This window comes from Larimichthys crocea, chromosome VI (genome assembly GCF_000972845.2).
Source record: "Larimichthys crocea isolate SSNF chromosome VI, L_crocea_2.0, whole genome shotgun sequence".
NCBI classification, from domain to species: domain Eukaryota; kingdom Metazoa; phylum Chordata; class Actinopteri; family Sciaenidae; genus Larimichthys; species Larimichthys crocea.
The window spans coordinates 23,977,158-23,995,709 of NC_040016.1; the positions used below are offsets into that span (position 1 = coordinate 23,977,158).

Here is an 18,552-nt window from a genome sequence, read left to right on the forward strand (position 1 = left end):
GAGGAGAACACTGCTACCTGGTGAACTTATTTCAGTATTGATTTTGGTGTACCTAAGTTATCTTTTTTTTACCACCACCATTACATTAGAATTCCCACTTGCACACAACATCCTGCAAAATGTAATAGGCCAATTGCAGAGAGCTTTGCAGAGCACAGGTTGAGCCCACTAATATATAGCTCTAAATATAGAAAAATAATGATCTGTTATTTGTTCTGCTCAACACTTTTTGAATGTAAAATACTGCAGCTTCTTTGAGATGATAGGACTTCTGTTTTCAGTCCTCTTCTCATGTTTTGTGCTCAGACTGTAAATGTGCATTATAAGATGCTCATTTACCTACACTTGTGAGTCACTGCAGACAGAGTATAATCAAAGAGCTTTAGAATGTTTTTCCATCCAGAATTATCTTCTGTTCTTTTTATCCAGAGTGTTGCAATATATACATTGCAATAGGTCACTGTATTCTTAGATCAAACACACATTAAATCCACAAATGAACATGCCAGAGTCTTCACCAGTGTAATGTGCAGGAAAGAAACAGTGTGACATCCTCATGAAATAAGCTGTCAGTCATCTCCACCTACTGTTGAGCTGCGTTACGACACTTCCTGTAACAGTCACACAGAGCAGCTCCTCACTAAGTACTGTCATGGCCTCTCTTTCTCTTTCTCTGTGTATACCTCGCTGTCACCGTGGTTCATCCGTGGTTCATCTCATGGCAGGACAGACACGTCTGCTGTCAGACTACAGTCTATGAGTGCTTATGACAAATATGAGGAATGTATGTTGGCAACATTTGAAAGAAAGACATTTGACACACTTGAATTAAGAATATTTCAAATAAATATTGCCAAATACTGCCAGGTACTAAAATTAAGTTCAGAGTCAAGATACTTTTTCCTTAATAACATATCCTTGTTTTAAAGTTCCAATAAAACAGGAAGCAAAGTGCTGTTTACTTCCTCATTTTCATGTGTTGTAAAAATGGTCAGACAGGGACGGATTTGTCACAGATATTGTTTGGCGTTTACAGAAGTCAGTAGTGAGTCTGCATTACATGCCCATCACTATGCATTGCAGCTAGAACTATGAGCTAGTGTCAGTGTCTACATTCTAGTGAACATGGCTGGACCACAACCTTTAAAACCAGAGGTGGCCAGTCCTGGGCTCCTGGTATCTCGGGGCGGAGTCAGTGTGGTTAGCTACACAGTTGACTGAGTTAACAACAATAAGCGGTTTTCTTTTCAGCTGTCTTTTCATCAAGAAAGTCTATAAATCACCTCAAACCTGTCCTGCTCCGGCTGCTGAGCCCGGTTCTGTTTCAATTAGCAGCAGTAAATCAGCGTCAGTCAGTAAATTAGCTTTACCAAGTCAGGCCAAAGCTGTCTGTCCATCAGGAAACTCTAAATCAGTTTTAAATCAGAGGTGAAGCTGAGCAGCTGGAGGACTTCAGAGGGAAAAGCAGCAAATATATTGTGTATAAAATCTGATCCAGTTTCACCAAAATCACTGAATAAAGTTATAAAGTTGTGCTTTGGTACAGAAATCAGTGAGGCCTGTGAAGCATCATAAAATCAAAAGCATTTTATCAGATGTAAAATTTGTACAGGAGTCATCAACCAGTTTTTATGGTTTATCAGGAAAAGACAAACTCTAAAATGCCACGAAAAATACCAGAAAATACCATTATTATATCATAGTTGGCCCTGATACTGGAGTATAGGTGACAGATAAAAACATCTGGCAAATTTCATAGAATTTCATGTGTATGTATGTGTTTGTATCTTACCTTATCTTATCTTGTCTTATCTTAAACTGAAGTTTAAATATTGCAATTGCAGTTTCATGGAGCATTTTATAAATATGTTACTTGATATATCATGATAGAACTAGATCATCTCCTGACCCTCCAGCACCAGTGTTCATCTGTTTTGCAGTTATACAGCTGTCTCATTGATGCTCATATGATTATCATGGCAGCATTCAGCCACACTTCCTGCTCAATATTTTTACAGCTTACACTGTCACTCTGGATGTGTCCATTTTCCAGTCAGGATGGGCTGGAACTGTCTTGGGGGGCCTCTATCCCCCACGTCATATCAGGCTATTTAAATATGCCAAATGTTCTGGTAAAACATAACTACAATGCTTGCATATAACAGTGCCATTTGTTGTTGCAGCCGGAGCGTTAATTACATAGTTATCCATTCAGGCAAATGTCAACGAACTGTCAAAACAGCTACATAGAGGAAACGGCGAGGGAAATTAAAAATATGGCTCCTGCAGCTGTTTATGAGTTCCTGTGGTTCAAGTCATGTGATGTCAGAGAGCTGATTTGCATTCAAGCTGAAAGTGAGGGTGAAGCCCTCCGTAATGGAAAAGCAGTGATTAAATACATCAATGCTGGGAGTCTGTAAAAACACATGTCTGCAACAGATACTTACATATGTCAATGTGCTACGCTGACTTAACTCCAGGTAAGACAGAGCTGACATGCTCATTTATACCCCCAGGAAACTAAAGTTATAGCAGAATTTACTCAGCATGCTAACTTATTCCATCACATGATGAACTGAAGTCTTTTTAATTGAAAACTCAACGGATGTATTTAAGTGCCCCTAGAGGCTGAAATATTCATTACACCCCACAATGGGAAAGTATTGGATGGCACCAGCAACGCGCTGCTGCTATTGTTAAACTGTAAGAGCGGTGCACACCAATTAGTTTTTTTCTAGGAATTTGTTCACGTTCATCATCTCCACACTATGACAGTAAAATACAGCACTATGATTTGAAAGAGAGAAAGAGGGATGATGTTCAAGACCATTCAGTCACTTAGTAAAATGGTGTTTGCAGCCTGCTCAGGGCTAACAGCAGTCTGTCCTGCCCTTTCCCTCGCCCTGTTGTTGTGATGCTTTTTTTACTGGAAGCCATCTGACAGTACAAATCTGCTCATCACTGTGGACGACATGCTGCAGCTCGTCCTTGGTGGAACATGATGCCAAATAGAGCCAGAGCTTGGTGAAGAAACAGACTTTGGAAAATGCACCTGTTAGCTGTCTAACACATATTAAGTGAATATCTGTGTGTCTAACCCATGGAACAACCTGCAGCTGTGAAGCCAACACTGAAATGCCAAGGACTGCAGTTTCTTAAACATCCACTTCTCAATAATCCACGTGTCCATAAGCCCCTTTGTTAAAATGTTTACAGCCTGGTACAAAAAACAGTTTTGGTCTCTGTAGCTAATTTCCCCGTTCATGACAACTGTACTGAGGGTGAATTTATATACAACTCACCTGTTCACATTATATTAAGGCTTAAAGTTATGCAGGATTAAGAGCGTGGACACTTTGATTGACAGGTGGATGGCATTACAGGTGGCTCGTTTGAGCAACCAGGCTTCATTTACCTCAGGTCCACCCAAGATCCACCTTGTTGCCCACTGTTAATTTAGCCTGGAGGCAGGACTGCCAAGAACCACATGGCGGAGACCAGACCCACAACATTAAGTTTGAGGAACCTGTGGGTGACAGAAACTACGTTCATCTTTTATGCAGTCTAAGGTCTAGCTTGGTGAATTTGTTGTAGCTTATAGCTTTACATAAAGACTGGAAGCAAGAAGAAACTGCTCAGCTCTGTCATCATGTGTCTCTTCAAAAACAGCTTTCAAAATGTTGTGTCATATTTGGGTTCAACATCCTAAAAGCTTTAACAGATTATGTTCAATAATAATTTGGCAAATATAGCTCAAAATCTGTCCTCACAATAATCCTAATCACAGTGTGACCATTAAAGGACAGGAGAGCTGAAGAACAAAGTATCCCTCCATGCTTACATATTCCCTCAGCAGCCTTGTTGCTGTACCCATTTTTGCTCCCAATTTCCAGTGACTCATTAAGGTCACAGAGTGAGTAAATGTCCTGTCCGCCTCCCAGTCACTGTGGCAGTGTGTTGCTGAGATGTGTAAGACGTTCGTTTGACTGAGCGCAGGTAGCTCAATCAGGCGAAGCGAACACAGTGTGTGTTGTCATTCCCTGTGGGAGCGGACCGACCAGCTGACCTTCAGGGAGAGGATCACCGACAATGACACCCGCTAGCACAGCTGCAAGATGAGAGTGAAAGACAGAGACAGAGAGAGAGAAGACCTCATCATTGCAGTCAAGAAGAAAAATTCCCTGACAAACTAAACGCAGTGTCCCCAGGCCTTCAGTGACTCAAACCATCTCTCCGAGGCCACCCAGGCTTCCCACAGAGGGAAAAAGAAATGATGATGATGGCGATGATGATGATGGCCACCTGCAAAGTAAGAAACACGGCATAATTTAAATGGATTTGGGGCGCTGCAGCATGTAGGGAGCCATGTAAAAATGCTAGCACAAACAACAGCTGTGAAACAAAATGGTGCGCAGCGTCTGCTCTCCCCCGCTACATAATGCATGCCTAACAAGACAAATGTCCCAGTGTTTTCTTGCCACAAATTATGCATGGATTCTGCACCATTTCCAAACGACAAATGAGCGTTTTATCTGTGGAGGGATCACCTGGCGGAGATTCTGCTGAACGCTGTGAAGGAGCTGTGAAGGCTGGTGGGGAGGCGCTGGATAAACCCAATTCTGCAGAACAAACAAGCTTCACTGTATTTTTCTTCACAGTTCAACCACATCCAACCTGTTGATCTTGAATGTGGAGTCAACAACACATTATGGTTGGAACGAAAAAAGTTCACACTATTTTCAAAACACTTTCTCAGTAATTGCTAAGGAGCTCCAAGCAAGTATTATATAATTTATGTAGACTCTGCAATCCAGGAAGACTGTACATACATTCCATCAACTACAGGAGCCAAGAACTCAAATATGTTTATCGCAGCCAGCCTGTGGAGAAGAATATCTGCAGCTTTGTCAATCTAAAAATAAAATGATCCAAAGACGTGATCTGGTTATAGCACTTCTCTGACGTCAAAGACAGAAGGGCTACCTTGAAGGAAAGAAATGAAACAACAGGAATACAAGAAGGGGCCAAGTGTGTGACTTGAAATTGCAGAGATAATTCAGTGATTGGTAGCGCATCATCAGAGGGCAAATCAACAGAACTCCAGAATGCATCTTTATATCAGTCCTGAAAATATATTATAGCTTTTCCAGCCAAGTGTGAAAAGGTACGAGAGTGAAAGAAGAAAAAGATGAGTGATGCATAAATGAGAGACTGCAGAAGCCAACAAAGACAATTTGCGCCAGCATTTACATATTTATGAGCAGGGTGCCATTCCCCAGTCAACCCGACTGTCACATCTCTTAGGTTGGGACTTTTGGAGTCATGATGTTAAGTCATGATGATGAATGTAAAATTGCTTTGGACAAAAACAGAGGGATAAGATTAAACAGTTCAAGTGGAGGGAAAAATACTTCATTTTTACATCTTTCTTTTCTTTTTTTCCCTGTCAAGCAGTGATGTAAATTATAAATATGACTCATTATAACTCATTTACTCAAATAGTAGATCCATGTGTCATACATGTCCTCATTTCAGCTATATGTTGTATGAGTATATTCTAAAGTCAAATGAAATGTATCGATCTTTCAAACTGTTTATTTATTTCATTTTGTTGTGGTGACATTTCCAATACAATTATATACAGCATAAAAATATTAAACACATTTTCGACAACGTATCAAGCAAATACACAATCCCTTACTGACCTTATCCAGAGTTGCTAATCACACTCTCACTTCATTATTTGAATGTTATTGAGCAGAGTTCTGCTCCCCCAGCTCCTCCACACTGACTTCTTATGTTTAAATGTGAAGTGAGCTTAGCCACGCTCTGGCATTTAGTGCACCATGGGACACTAAAGATCCACTCACTAAAACTGTGCTCACTCTCCTCCATTTCATTTAAATAAAATATCTATATACAAATGTTATTGAAGAGGTGGATGAATAAAAGGAAAACAACTGTTGTTTTCTATACAGTTGTTGCCATGCACTAACCCTGTCTCAGCTGGACCAAATGAACTGATGTCTCATGAAAAGTTAGCAAATATTAGTTTAAGTTGTTTTCACAAAACATTACGATGTGAAAGTTACAGAAAACGCAGGAAAGAATACACAAAATATGAAATATTAAAATGTACAAAAACAGATGTTTTTGTTGGTGGATGGGTCATTCTAAAATCCTCGCTGCTCCTCCGGCTCTTTTGTAATGGTAATGTTTTCCCACCTGTGAGAAGAAGCCTCAAGTTATAATAAACTTACCTTTAAAGAGTTCTAAATGACGGATGGCAACTATAACTATGGTTACCTGTGCATCTTCATGTTCTATGCTAGCAACTAACATTTCTTCAGCACAGTATGTACAGCATAGACAGTAAAGGGGACCTGTTAATGTGTATGAGGTGAATGTCATACTCTGACCGGTTATATAGCATATAGGGAGGAGGTGGCTCTGTTGGGTAATGGAAAATCCTTTCAGAACCATTTGTGAATGTGAAAATAAGGCTTCTCTTAATTCTCACTATATTTCAGTATGATGTGATGGAATTACAAAGGACCCTGGAAGAGCAATTTGTGCTGGCTGAAGTGAACAATTTTGCTTGGCAAATTATCCCCTCATTGAAGGCTTGCCTCAGAGGCTGATGGACAATGACAGAAATGCTCTTCATCTTCTTCTGAGCCAATCTAAAAGATAAACACATATCTACCTTTAGCATGTCCTCAAAACACGGCCTTTTGTCTGTGTCTCTTCAAACACAATGTGGATGTGTCCCTACACGTGTTTCTTTTGAACTGTCTTTACAATTTGCCTCCACATCAACAACAGACACCAATTTTGTGTCATCTTGTTTCTTTGAGAAGAATGATTACTATGGATGCTGAAAAAGATGTTCAGTGATGTATGTCCGCTCACTCTTTCTTGCTCTGTCTCTGTTTTCTCTCTGTCTTTCTTCCAGTGGCCATTATGTTGAAGGATGATTACTTTGTTCGGGGAGCAGGGCTACCAGGGAGGTTTAAGGCAGAAAAAGTGGAGTTTCATTGGGGTCCGAGTAATGGATCTGAAGGCTCTGAACACAGCATCAACGGCCGGCGTTACCCTGTGGAGGTAAGCACAACCTACTAAGCCTCAACATATCAAGGCATAAACCATAGCTGAGAGCAAGTACTTACATTTCTTTGACAATGGGAGTAGATTTTGAGTACCTGTCAATAGACCTCTGAAGAAAGCTCTGGTAGTTTGGAGTTTGGATAACATGTCACTAACAGAAAATATATATGTTCTTAGATGGGGATGAGTGAAGGTATTGGGCAACCATGGCAGAGTCCAAGAGGTTGAGACACCTATCCAACAATACACACACACACACACACACACACACACACACTTTATTATTTATTTACAGACCCAACTCCATGAGTAAGCACTTGGTGACAAAGGCAAGGAAAAACCTTGACCAGAATCAAGCTCTAGGGTGGATGGACGTCTGCCATAGCTCATGAATACTAGTTTATTATCAGATCAGAAAGGTCATATATTGAGCAGATCAGATCCTACGTAGAGGCGAGCGTTAGCATAGCCTAACCCCTAACCTATCTAATAGAAGAAATGATATTTACAATGGGGATATTAGTATATGCTAGTCTCATATAAATATCTGTCTATCTATCTATCCCTGGGAGAGACATTTTGTAAAATGACTTCTTTTAGATTTCAAAAGCATGGGAATCTTCATTTTAGTTTTTGTTGCTGGGTAATAAACTGTGTAATTATGTTGGCAGAGAACAATTTGAAGACACTTTTAGTTTTAATGTTCTCAGGTTGAAGAATAAATATAATTACACAGGTGGCATTACCCACAAGCAAGTGAGTGATCTTGGCTGTGAAGACCTGGCCTCATCTCTCTAACTTGATTTTTGGCATTAAGAGACACCAAGCAGCATCCAGCTTCAACCACGTCCAACTAAACTCACTGCAACATGCCAAGTGTGTATATATGTGTGTGTGTATGTGTGCGTCCTTCTGAGAGTGTGCGTATTTGCATGTTGTTTATGTGCAGCTGTCAGTCTCTTGAATGCTGAAATGTCAGCCATCTCTGTTTGGACTTCTCCTAGAGAAGTGCCTCTTTGCTGTGGCCGGCCAAACAGATGAATATGTATTGGTTGACATTTGGAAGATCAGCACGCTGACAGTTCAGCTTGATATTATAATCTTCTCCTTCCACTCTAAATTCTTTTTTTGCCACAAAGTTGCATAAAGGTGCCTTTGCGGCAGTGTTTGAGATAGCTCCATATGTAAATGATGCAGTTTAGAAATATTGCTTACCTGTCTGTGGGAGAAGGATTCAAAGATTCTGCTGAAAACACAAAACCCCCTATATGAATGCATGACGAAGCTTTCTCGGGCCGCTCTCATAAAACTGCAAGATTTATAATGTGCCGTCACAATTGATTTAGCAGTGAGACATCTGCGAGGAAAAGTTTCCATGTAGCACTTGTATGAAGTTCCAGTGAAAATCAAGCCTGTTTTCTCATATTGACTGAGCCTTTCAGTCAACTATTCTATTTCTCAAGAGGCATGCACACACAGACACACACACACACACACACACACACACAGACACACACACCTGTTCCTTGTGCCAAATTCAATATCAGCAGTTGATCGGTCCTTTAAGGCCACAGCTGATACTGTGATTTCTGCGGTGAAGCTGCTGAGAGACAAGATATTGTGTCCATTTTGGGGCAAATTTGATAATTTCATTTCCAAATAACAAGATTTTATTATTAATATTATTATTTATTTGAATGGCCTTATTTTTTGTAATGCACCATTAAAGATTGTTTAAGGTGATGCACATTTACACACTGAAGGATGCTGCAGCCCACCCAGACTAAACATTGCAGTCATGTTGCAAGTCATACTACCTTCAGATAATCATGAAAAACATTTCAAATTGGACAGAAACAAAATAATTAACACCAAATAAACTCACCATAACCATCTTTGTTAGTTGGACAGTTTTTTCAACGCAGCAGTTACCAATGTGGTTTGGTTGAAATAGACCCTCAATTCTTAGTTTGATGTGGAAATATTCATAAAGCAGTGAATATATTGACTCAAAGTGTTTATTAGTGCCTACAAATCGTCAAAAACTACAGCAAAAAAATGAATGGGTGTGAATTGGTAGAATGTTCAAAAAATACATTTGTAAACTGTGCTCGAGGCCACAAATTTCACTCCACAAAAACAATTCATAGATAGAAACGTAGGAAAATTTGTCTTTTCACTCCTGGTAATCTGCTAAAGCTGTCAGATGTATAGTTTGGGTGTGGGACGCACAGACATCAGCAAAGCCCCCTCACAGCCCCATCTACTCCCATGTAAATTGGAGAGGATAAATTTTCAAAAGGAGCAGGGAGCAGCTGTTCTTTCCCAAACTCCCGAGGTCACAGTTTTTAACATTCACCACTGAAACTCGCCATGGAAATGGTCGACAGGATGGGGATGCTCATGGTCATTTTGGCTTTTTGATACTCTCTACGGTTTAGCATTTGTAGCCAATGGTTCAAGGGCTTCATTTAGAGATTTTCTGTGTCTCTCAGCAGTCACTCACACATTTTCTGTGTCTCTCAGCAGTCACTCACACACAGACAGAGCACAGCTGTGTTAATTACTCTGCCCTGCAGCTGACCCTGGTTGCTTGGCAACCTCAGCCTGCCTTTGACTAACTTTATTGAAGTCTCTGTGCTGCTGCAGTGTCAATAATAATGTATGGGGGCGACGGGGCCACAGTCAGACACACTCTACATTTATTTAGACATTTTATAGTTGTTATTTAGGTTTCTGTCAACATTACAGCTGTTGTATATCTATCATTTGCCACCACACTCCATAGTCAAAATGGTAATTTTACACATCATCATAATGTAGCAACTTAATTTGTAGTGGACAGAAATTACTCAAAAAAAAACTTACTAAAGCCGTCTTTATTAGCCTTTGCTACAATGCACAATGTTACCTCTGCAGGCAGAACCTGGGAAACTCATATATGGAGACACATGAACACACACACACACACACACTCATGCACACACACACACTTTTCTGTACACACTGTAGACAGTACGCAGAGTAAACACATAGTTGACAACTGTGTCTGTCTCATGTATGATCACAGAAGAACATATTTTTCACCTACAGCTGTACACAGCTTCACTGCTGAGACCACATTGTTTCTTATGCTCGTATAAATGCTCATAAATTGTCAGAAACAAAAATGAACATTACAGATCAGCAGAGCCAACATTGTTATCAAGCAGCAAATGTGAGTTTTTAAAAATATTTTTTTGGTTTTTGGTGACAGCTGAAGAGTGACAGGACAGCAGGGATTGAGAGAGGAGAGGGTGACATTCAGCACAGGTTGGAATTGAACCCTGATTGAAAAATGGCCTTATGCCTGTCCACACAGCTCCTTTAAACAGTTGTGCTTTAAGATCAAACTGAAACACTCTACATGTCCGGTGCATCATTTCATACACATACCCCAAATTCATCCTGACAGGCCAACAAAAAAAAACCAAGTGAAGAGAAATGGAGTTACCTCCAGAATCAGACCAATGAGCTGCTGTCAGCTGTAATAAATATCAGAAGAACAGTTTCATCTCCTTTAGAGGGCCAATGTTTTTAGACAATTTAATTGCAGTTTTTTTTCAGCTATGAGATGTCTCATGTGGTTCATATTTTGTCTTGAGAGTGTTTTCTGTCTCTACCCACCCATCCTTTACTTTTCCTTTTCCTCTCCACCCAGTGCCTCTGCTCAGCTCACAGTGTTGCAGTGGGTGGTGTTGAAGAGGCGTGTTCTTGTGCTTTCTCCGAGTGCTCCACATGAATGATGTATGATTTACAAGCCTTGCCATTTAGTAATTGTAGCCTAATAGGGCCCTTGAATAGCATGATGAAGTAGGGACCCACTGCTCCCCTACCTGCTGTTTTAAACAGTAATGCTCTGGTTAATATGCCAAGCACAGCATTGCCAAGCAGCACAGCACACGTCTTCAGCTGGAGTGTTTCACTCATCCTGTGTGTGTATGCACACCCTTGTGTCTTGTACATTCTTATTCCACTGTTGTGTGCATTGCATTGAAAGTCAAACATGTATGAATTCACCCACAGGTATTCTCCAGCAGGAGGTTGTGTGGTCGATTCTGAATTGTCAAGCCAAGCCCAAGGTCAACTGACTGACTAACACACATACACACAGAAAAATGTGATCAAAAATATTATTTGGGCTTCATTCAGTATTAAGTATTTAGTATTAAGAGTAAATATTGTCCATGCTGCAGGCTCTTTCACAGTTTGAAACATGAGCATACATCAGGAATCACTTGAATTTGAGTGTGACATTTATGGCTGTTCACACAGATATTCACACTTGGAAAAGACACAAGTAACAGCGCTGTAGCAAAGCTGGGTGACTGGCCTGGCAAAGCAGTTGCCCACAACAGGCATATGTCGACTTCTTTGAAAATATGTTTGCTTGACAAGCAAACAGTGAACTATCATCCAGAAGCCAGTAATAAACAGTCCACACATGAGCCATTACATTTCAGTTCAGACTAAACAGACAATATATAACTTGAACTTAATTATTGGTTAATTCAGAGGTGTAGATTGTTTTGTTCCCTTCAGGCAGGGCAGGGTGAGCTGTGTCCAGTCTTTGTGGCAAGCTAAGCAAGCTGGTGATGGGCATTATCTTCATATTAATCGTACAGATATGGAGTGGTGTCAGTGTTCTCATGCAACTTTTGTCAAGAAAGCAAAGATTTAATCAGGCCTGATGATCTGGAGACCATTAGTAAAACTGAACTTTTTAATTTGTATTTGTTTTTAAGTATTTCTTGGAGGGGGACTGTTGTGTCTCACAGTCAGTTTGATTGGTAGAAGGGGTGTTTCCTGTTTTACTGTTACTGCTTTTTCTTTCTTTATACTATCTACTACTTATGTCAACATTGACATAAATTGTATTAAAGTAGAAACTGTTCACACATCATTGTCAAAATGAGGTCCTGACAGGAGATGTTAGTTAAATCCTGGCACTGTGTTATTTCCTGACTCTTCCTGACTTCACACTCAAATCCCCAATTTTGTATTGTCCACAACTGGCCTAAAATATCTCATGATTGGTGTAGTTGCCCTGTAAAAAGTCCGTGACACTCCAAATTAAACACGCTGTATAATTTCAAAGACAGCTCTTATTTGGAACTCAAACTGTGAGGTTTTCATCAAACAGCAGTAATTTCACACCGAACCCTTTTGACATCAAGCAACAAAACAACACTACACATTCCCTTTATGGCAATTTTAGGCTGAATGGCAAAAAAAAAGTGTTTTCTTTGTTTCTGAGGTCAGTAATTGATTTAACCTGTGGCGCATGCAGATGTTTTCATTGGTTAACTTAATATCTGGTTCACAGCATGAACAGGGGATGATGTTAGCGTTGTTTTGTTTTGTTGTTTTCAGGCTCATCTGCCTTGAATGTTGAGGAAAAGAAATTCTAGCGTACTAAAACTTCATATTTTGTATATATAAAACTTTCCTGTATGAGAGTATAATGGGATTTAAAAGTCAGACACTCTCACTGTGCTAGTCAAGTGACTGACTCTTTTTTTGTTTCGCAGGTATATACTGTACAGCCAGATGTATCAACTCTAGTACAAAGAGTTCACAATATAAACTGTGACTGATGAACTAGCCAATCAGGAGAAAGGAGACATTGTTCTCCACTCAGCAGCCTTGATTGGTGAACAATGTGGCTACATCCTGACTGTTGGATGGTAATTCCAAAAACATACATAAGTCCTCAAATTCTTTTTATGGTAACACAGAAACTCCAATTCATCAGTGTGTCACACTTTAGAATGGTGTTCACTTCACAGTGTTTGCAAAGACACAGAGTGAATATTCATCCATTCCACCAGAATATGAAATCAATCATGACATCTGGAACCATTCACCTATATTACATCACATCGACTACACTGGTATTTATTCAAATGTCAGCTCCATTGTATCTGCAAACCAGTATATGTGTCTCAGGCTACCTCCCACTACGGCGTCTCCCGTGCCCCACCCCCCCACCTCTCTCAGGGCAGGTGAGAGTGCTATCAGGGCTAGCTGGCCGAGGTGCTAAGCTATCCATTCTGTCTGACTGCATCTTGCCAAGGCTCGTTTTTATCTCCACCCCCTCCCAAGCCTCCCAGACGTGATAAACGAGGAGTGAAGGATGAAAAGATGGAGGGGGAAGGGATGAGTGTGTGTGTGGCTCCAGAACTTGCTCTGCCAGCTTTTACCCACCTGCCTAGATAAGAGAGGCACTGTAAATTAACACACGATAGGGGGGCTGAGAACACGGGCGGTGTCTGTGTGTGCGTATGTGTGTGTGTGTGTATGTGTATGTGTGGATTTGGGGCGTTTGTGCACTAATTCACACACATACACACACAACACACACATACACACTTCTCCTCTCTTTGCTTTGCCGCAGGTATCACAGATAAAGATGTGTCATTGATGAATGGGATTTTATTTCCCATCAACCTTTGCTGCGTGGGAAATGGAAAGCTCATCCCGGCCCCTAAATCATCAGATGAATAATGATAACACTGGAGAGCAGTTTTCATTTCTTCGCACTATTTGTCTGCAAAGCGGCGTATGCAAACTGTTTGTTTCTATCAGCGCCTGGAGTGATTTTTTTTTTTTACATTGCAGCTGAAAAAAGAAATGAATGCTGAGCTTCCACAAACCGCGGTGCAGATGTTTAAACCCATGTTTGTACATTGTTTAATCACACCTGAGGGCAGTGAGCTCCTAATTCACTCGCCACCAACACACAGACTGAGTTACAAGCAGGAGAAAAGGTGCAGCTCCTCTTTGAATCACAATGTGTGAAATACAGCAGCATTCTGACACATAATAATACAGCTCAATTCATCCTGTCCTCTTCTTTGGTACGGTTGTTTCCCTGATAGTCTCTGGCAGTCGTTTCCTCACTGCGAGTTCCAAGATAAACAGCACTGGAATCAATGTGCACAGCACGAACACCATCATTCATCTGAACTAGTAAAGTGATACCATAAAGTTTTATTTGGAATATATTTGTTGAACAATCAAAGACACCTCAGTGAGCTCTGAGGTTTTTACAACCATCGTTGCCGTGTGACACATGGCCATTCATTACGTTAGCTCAAATCACATCAACAGAGGCATGGACAGTGACGTGGAGCTGTGTGTGAGGTATGAATACAGGTCAACATGTCAGCCTGGACATAATACAGAGCTGTTGAAACTAAAACTAAATATCTTAAAAAATATATCTTATTGGTGGCAGATCGATTTCTGGTTGCCGTCGTGCTGCACATCATTTAGTCTGTGGTAATTTTATTAAAGCTGCACCAACTCTTTTTTATTCATGAGCAGAAGATCAACTATGAGTAATACAGACGGTGTCACTCAGTAATGGACACACAATGAATTATCACCTGACATTCTAATTCAGCTGTGTGAGCCTTTAACTGTCATTTAGCCTGATGTTCCAGCTCTGCTCTCATCAACCTGCTTTCCTTTGTCAGTGTAAAAGCTTGTATAAACCCGACTTACTCACCATGGCATTCTCAGTGCCAATCAGCAGACAGGCAGTAAGACGCTAGCTGGTGAACACAGTGCAGCTTTTAGCAGCTAAAGAGACAGATTCTTGTTTGTGTGTCTGTTTCTGTCCAGGAGTTTATAGACCAAACCACATCTATAGTTTATCAAGCAGACACAAAGCTGCTATTGTGTCTGCAGGGTGTGTAGATAAGCAGCTCTTTGCTTGTATGTTCAACATAACAATTTTATATTGTGATAATATGTCAGCATGCTTACAACAAGTGCCACAAACATCTATGGTTACAAGTATAGGTACCTTGATATAATAGATAAATATTTAAAACAATAATAATTAAAAATGTAACACAGTAGGTAGATAAAAAAAAACTCATGAATTTATTTATTTATTAATGAAAGTACTATAGAGTACTGCATGTATAAATATTGGAAACAGAAATCTTGATTTTACAAAGATTATAAAAACTAATGTTCCTGAAATAATATTATGACACAGGGCCTACAATCTTCAAGACAAGCCTAAAGACAGCATTTATCCTTTTCCGGTGATTGTGCTTTAGTGGTCCACAGGGTCTGTGAACCTGGGACCAGAGCCCACTTTGCCAGTTTGTTGCAAACATTTCATCTAGTCCCTTTCAGAACACAGTGGAGTCCATGTGTTGGGCCGTCTGTAAATCAGAAGAAAAAGGACTGAGATTCATGTTCAGACACTTCAGGTCTCAGTCACAAATGCAGAGCACATGTGAAGCATGAGCCGTTTCATTGCCAGTGAAGTCATCTGTCCTGATGAAATAGCTCTTGTCCAGTGTGCTGATATACACTGATGTCAGCTCATATCGACTGATGATGTCAGCTGATGCATCGGTTTTCTGTGCTGTTGCATTGCTGGTCAGGAGAGTTTGGTAGTTAAACAGGACATGATCAGGATCACAAATGAAAAGTCATAATCACATTATGCACTCCAGTGTTTACCACATGTGTGTGTGTGTGCATATTCATGAATGGTGTGTGTGTAGGCTTGTGTGCATTTGTGTATGAAAGGAAATGTGAGCAGTCAGCTGTCTGAAGTGATGCAGCAGCATGTCAGTGACAGGAGAGAATGAATATTGCATGGATGGGTGCAGAGGGACTGTGCTGACAGACAGGCAGACAGACAGACAGACAGACAGACAGACAGACAGACAGACAGACAGACCTGATGAAAAACAGCATTTGTTTTCTTCTCCTGTAGCACAACACGAGTAAGTAAATCAGTGTAAGTGGATGTTGCAGGCTAACACGTGGAGGTGCTCTGTACATAACCACATTATGGAGGTGGGGGTTGTTTTGCTGTGCTGTTGATCTTATTAGTAATGGTATCCGTGGAGTTTTTCTTGTCTTATTGTTATATCCAGCCTCTCTGCCTTTATGCTGCTTGTGCTCTCCTCATTTATTGCCTCTTTTTCTCATTCTCCCCCTCTTTTTCTGTTCTTTCTCTTTTTCTCACTCAGCCAGCTACATTCCATTAAACCTTCAAAGATAACAGATGACTGCCAGGCTGCACTCCCTTGTTTTTTATATTTATTTCTCTTTTATTTATGATTGGCCTTCCCCCTGGATAGAGAACACATGCCATTCCTAACATAATGTTATATTTCCCAGTGCCTGTCCTCAATGACACCAAAAAAACACAGTCATTCTTTAAAAGCCCAATGCTACCTAGAGGGCAAATAGATGCTGTCCCAGTTGCAGAGACTGTTCCATACCATTTTTAATAATCTGGCTTGCTGATAGGGGCGGCCCCCACCACCTTTTTTAAGGGCGCCCCCCCATGCTTTTATGAAAAAGTAACACTCATGAAATTGAAAAAGCCACAGCTGACTCTCAGGGCCATTTCTCACGTAATGCATTTCAATTGGGTTTTTAAGATAGATTGCGTGAGGTCGAAGCGTGCTCTAAACATATCTCATAACCCAGACTGTACAACCCCGTCCCAGCGTCTCCGATCTGTTTTGTAAAGCCATGGCGGTGAGGGAGATGAAAGGCAGTGCGTATGTTGCATCAGTGGCCGGCAACGCTACATTGTATGACCTTCTTTGATGGTCGCCCTTTCTCCAGCTGTGAGAAGGCCAAGGAATTCAAAACCCCATAGTGTGGCTCAGATCGAGAGAGAGACTGCATCAAACCATCCTCTTGATGTCCTCGCTCTCTCCGCTCAACAAGGACGTGCACTCCATGCGGTGCATTCTGTTGTCTGTTTTCACACAAAGCCTTGCTTATGTCACCTCAGATCTGTCAGTCCCTCAGGGGGGATCATAGGCTGCTGTGCCCGGTCTCGCAGCACTCTCAGCGGGGTCGTGGAAGCATCACCCGGCCCCTGAGTACCTCCTGCTTTACATTTCCATCCTGTGGATGGAAGAGGAACAGAGCTGTCCCACGAGACATTTGAAGGTGGATGAAAAGAATGAAGGGCGTTCTCAGAGGTTTCAGTCAGGACACATGTTTTTGAATCATTGTCTTATAGTTGAAATCAGAGGAGAGACTTGCATGACATTTCCTGTGGGCAGAGGTCTGCCTCAGAAGTCTTTTCTTATCCTAACTTTGTTGTCTGTGACTGCTGAGCCTGTGACGTGATTCATTCACGTCAGCTGTAGTACTAGCAGCATAACTTTCTTCACTCCAGTTACTGGCACATAGATTCAGTGCACATCAGTGGATACAGGGACATTGACTCAGGCTTCCATTCCCTATGGAATGTTTGGATTCTTTTTTTTTGTTTGGTTTGGTAACAATGTGTGTGTTAACAACTGTGTTCATCATTTATCATTAAAGCTGTCATGAAGAGTCTCATATCCAGACCTATCTCCATGCTTTGTTAGTGCTGTGCTGACTGCTGCAGACTTCTTTTATTTAATGTGGATGTCTGATATAATGTTACCTGTATTTAACAGGACAGAAATCACATCATTATCTCCTAATTAGTCTAAAGACACTGATTTGGTCTGGACTGATTATTGTCTTCATCTGATTTTTGAGACCTGGATTCACACTATGAACACTATGACTTTCATGTTCATGACATCATTGAAATTACCCATGCATATCTGATGATTTATTTGCCAAATCATAATATAAGATCGACTTTATTTAACCAGGAAAGTTCCAAAGAATGATTTCCATGGTTTGCAGTGATGGTCTGCCAGTATATGCTTGTAGATGGAAGGACGGTGAAAACATAAAAAGTGACAGATCAAACAAATATATAAAACATACACATGAAGCAAGTATCAGGTATCAACAAAACAAGTATCAACAAGTATCATTAAACAACTTATTATTGCAGAGTGAATAACAAAGTGTTGAATTTGAATACAATATTCACCTTGAGAGATGGAGGCTAAGAATAGCGTGCTGGTGTACAGATGATCTGTTTGGAGATGATGACATGTGAGGAAGTGTGTGTTCAATTCTTTACCTCTGTGATTGAAATGAAGTCAGTCATGTAGACATCCAATGAATGAAGTGTGAAGAAGACAGTGGTGTGCTGCTACTCTTCCTTTAACCTATTACTCAAGTGCTATTTCTGTAACAATGTTTGTAGTATTTATTTTGATCATTCATTTTACTTATTCTTGTAGCAGTACAACACAAAACCAGCATGACCATTAGTTATCAAGTATTTAAAGTGACTGCTTTTATACATACGTAAACATGTTGGTCAGATCTGTTACATAATAATTGAACTGAATCAAACAAAAAGATGTGTTGCAGCTAAAACAGCAGAGAAAGTTCTTTTCACAAAGCTCCAGTGTTTACTTTAGCTTTTCAAATCCAACTTTATTTTTCTCTCTGAGTGTATTCAGTTGTGAGATGTGTCTGGTCCGTTTCTAGCTTCTGTCCACTGTGTCTGTA

General features: G+C 40.5%; 1 protein-coding gene across 3 annotated transcripts in view; it reads left to right on the forward strand.

Annotated features, from left to right (window-relative positions):
• Window positions 1–18,552, forward strand: part of LOC104933232 (receptor-type tyrosine-protein phosphatase gamma) — a 369,578-nt gene that overhangs the window by 245,723 nt on the left and 105,303 nt on the right. For all 3 annotated transcript variants that reach the window (XM_027279289.1, XM_027279290.1, XM_027279288.1), the window contains exon 4: window positions 6,956–7,104. In XM_027279289.1, coding sequence (XP_027135090.1) covers window positions 6,956–7,104 — 149 coding nt within the window. The remainder of the gene's footprint in view (window positions 1–6,955; window positions 7,105–18,552) is intronic.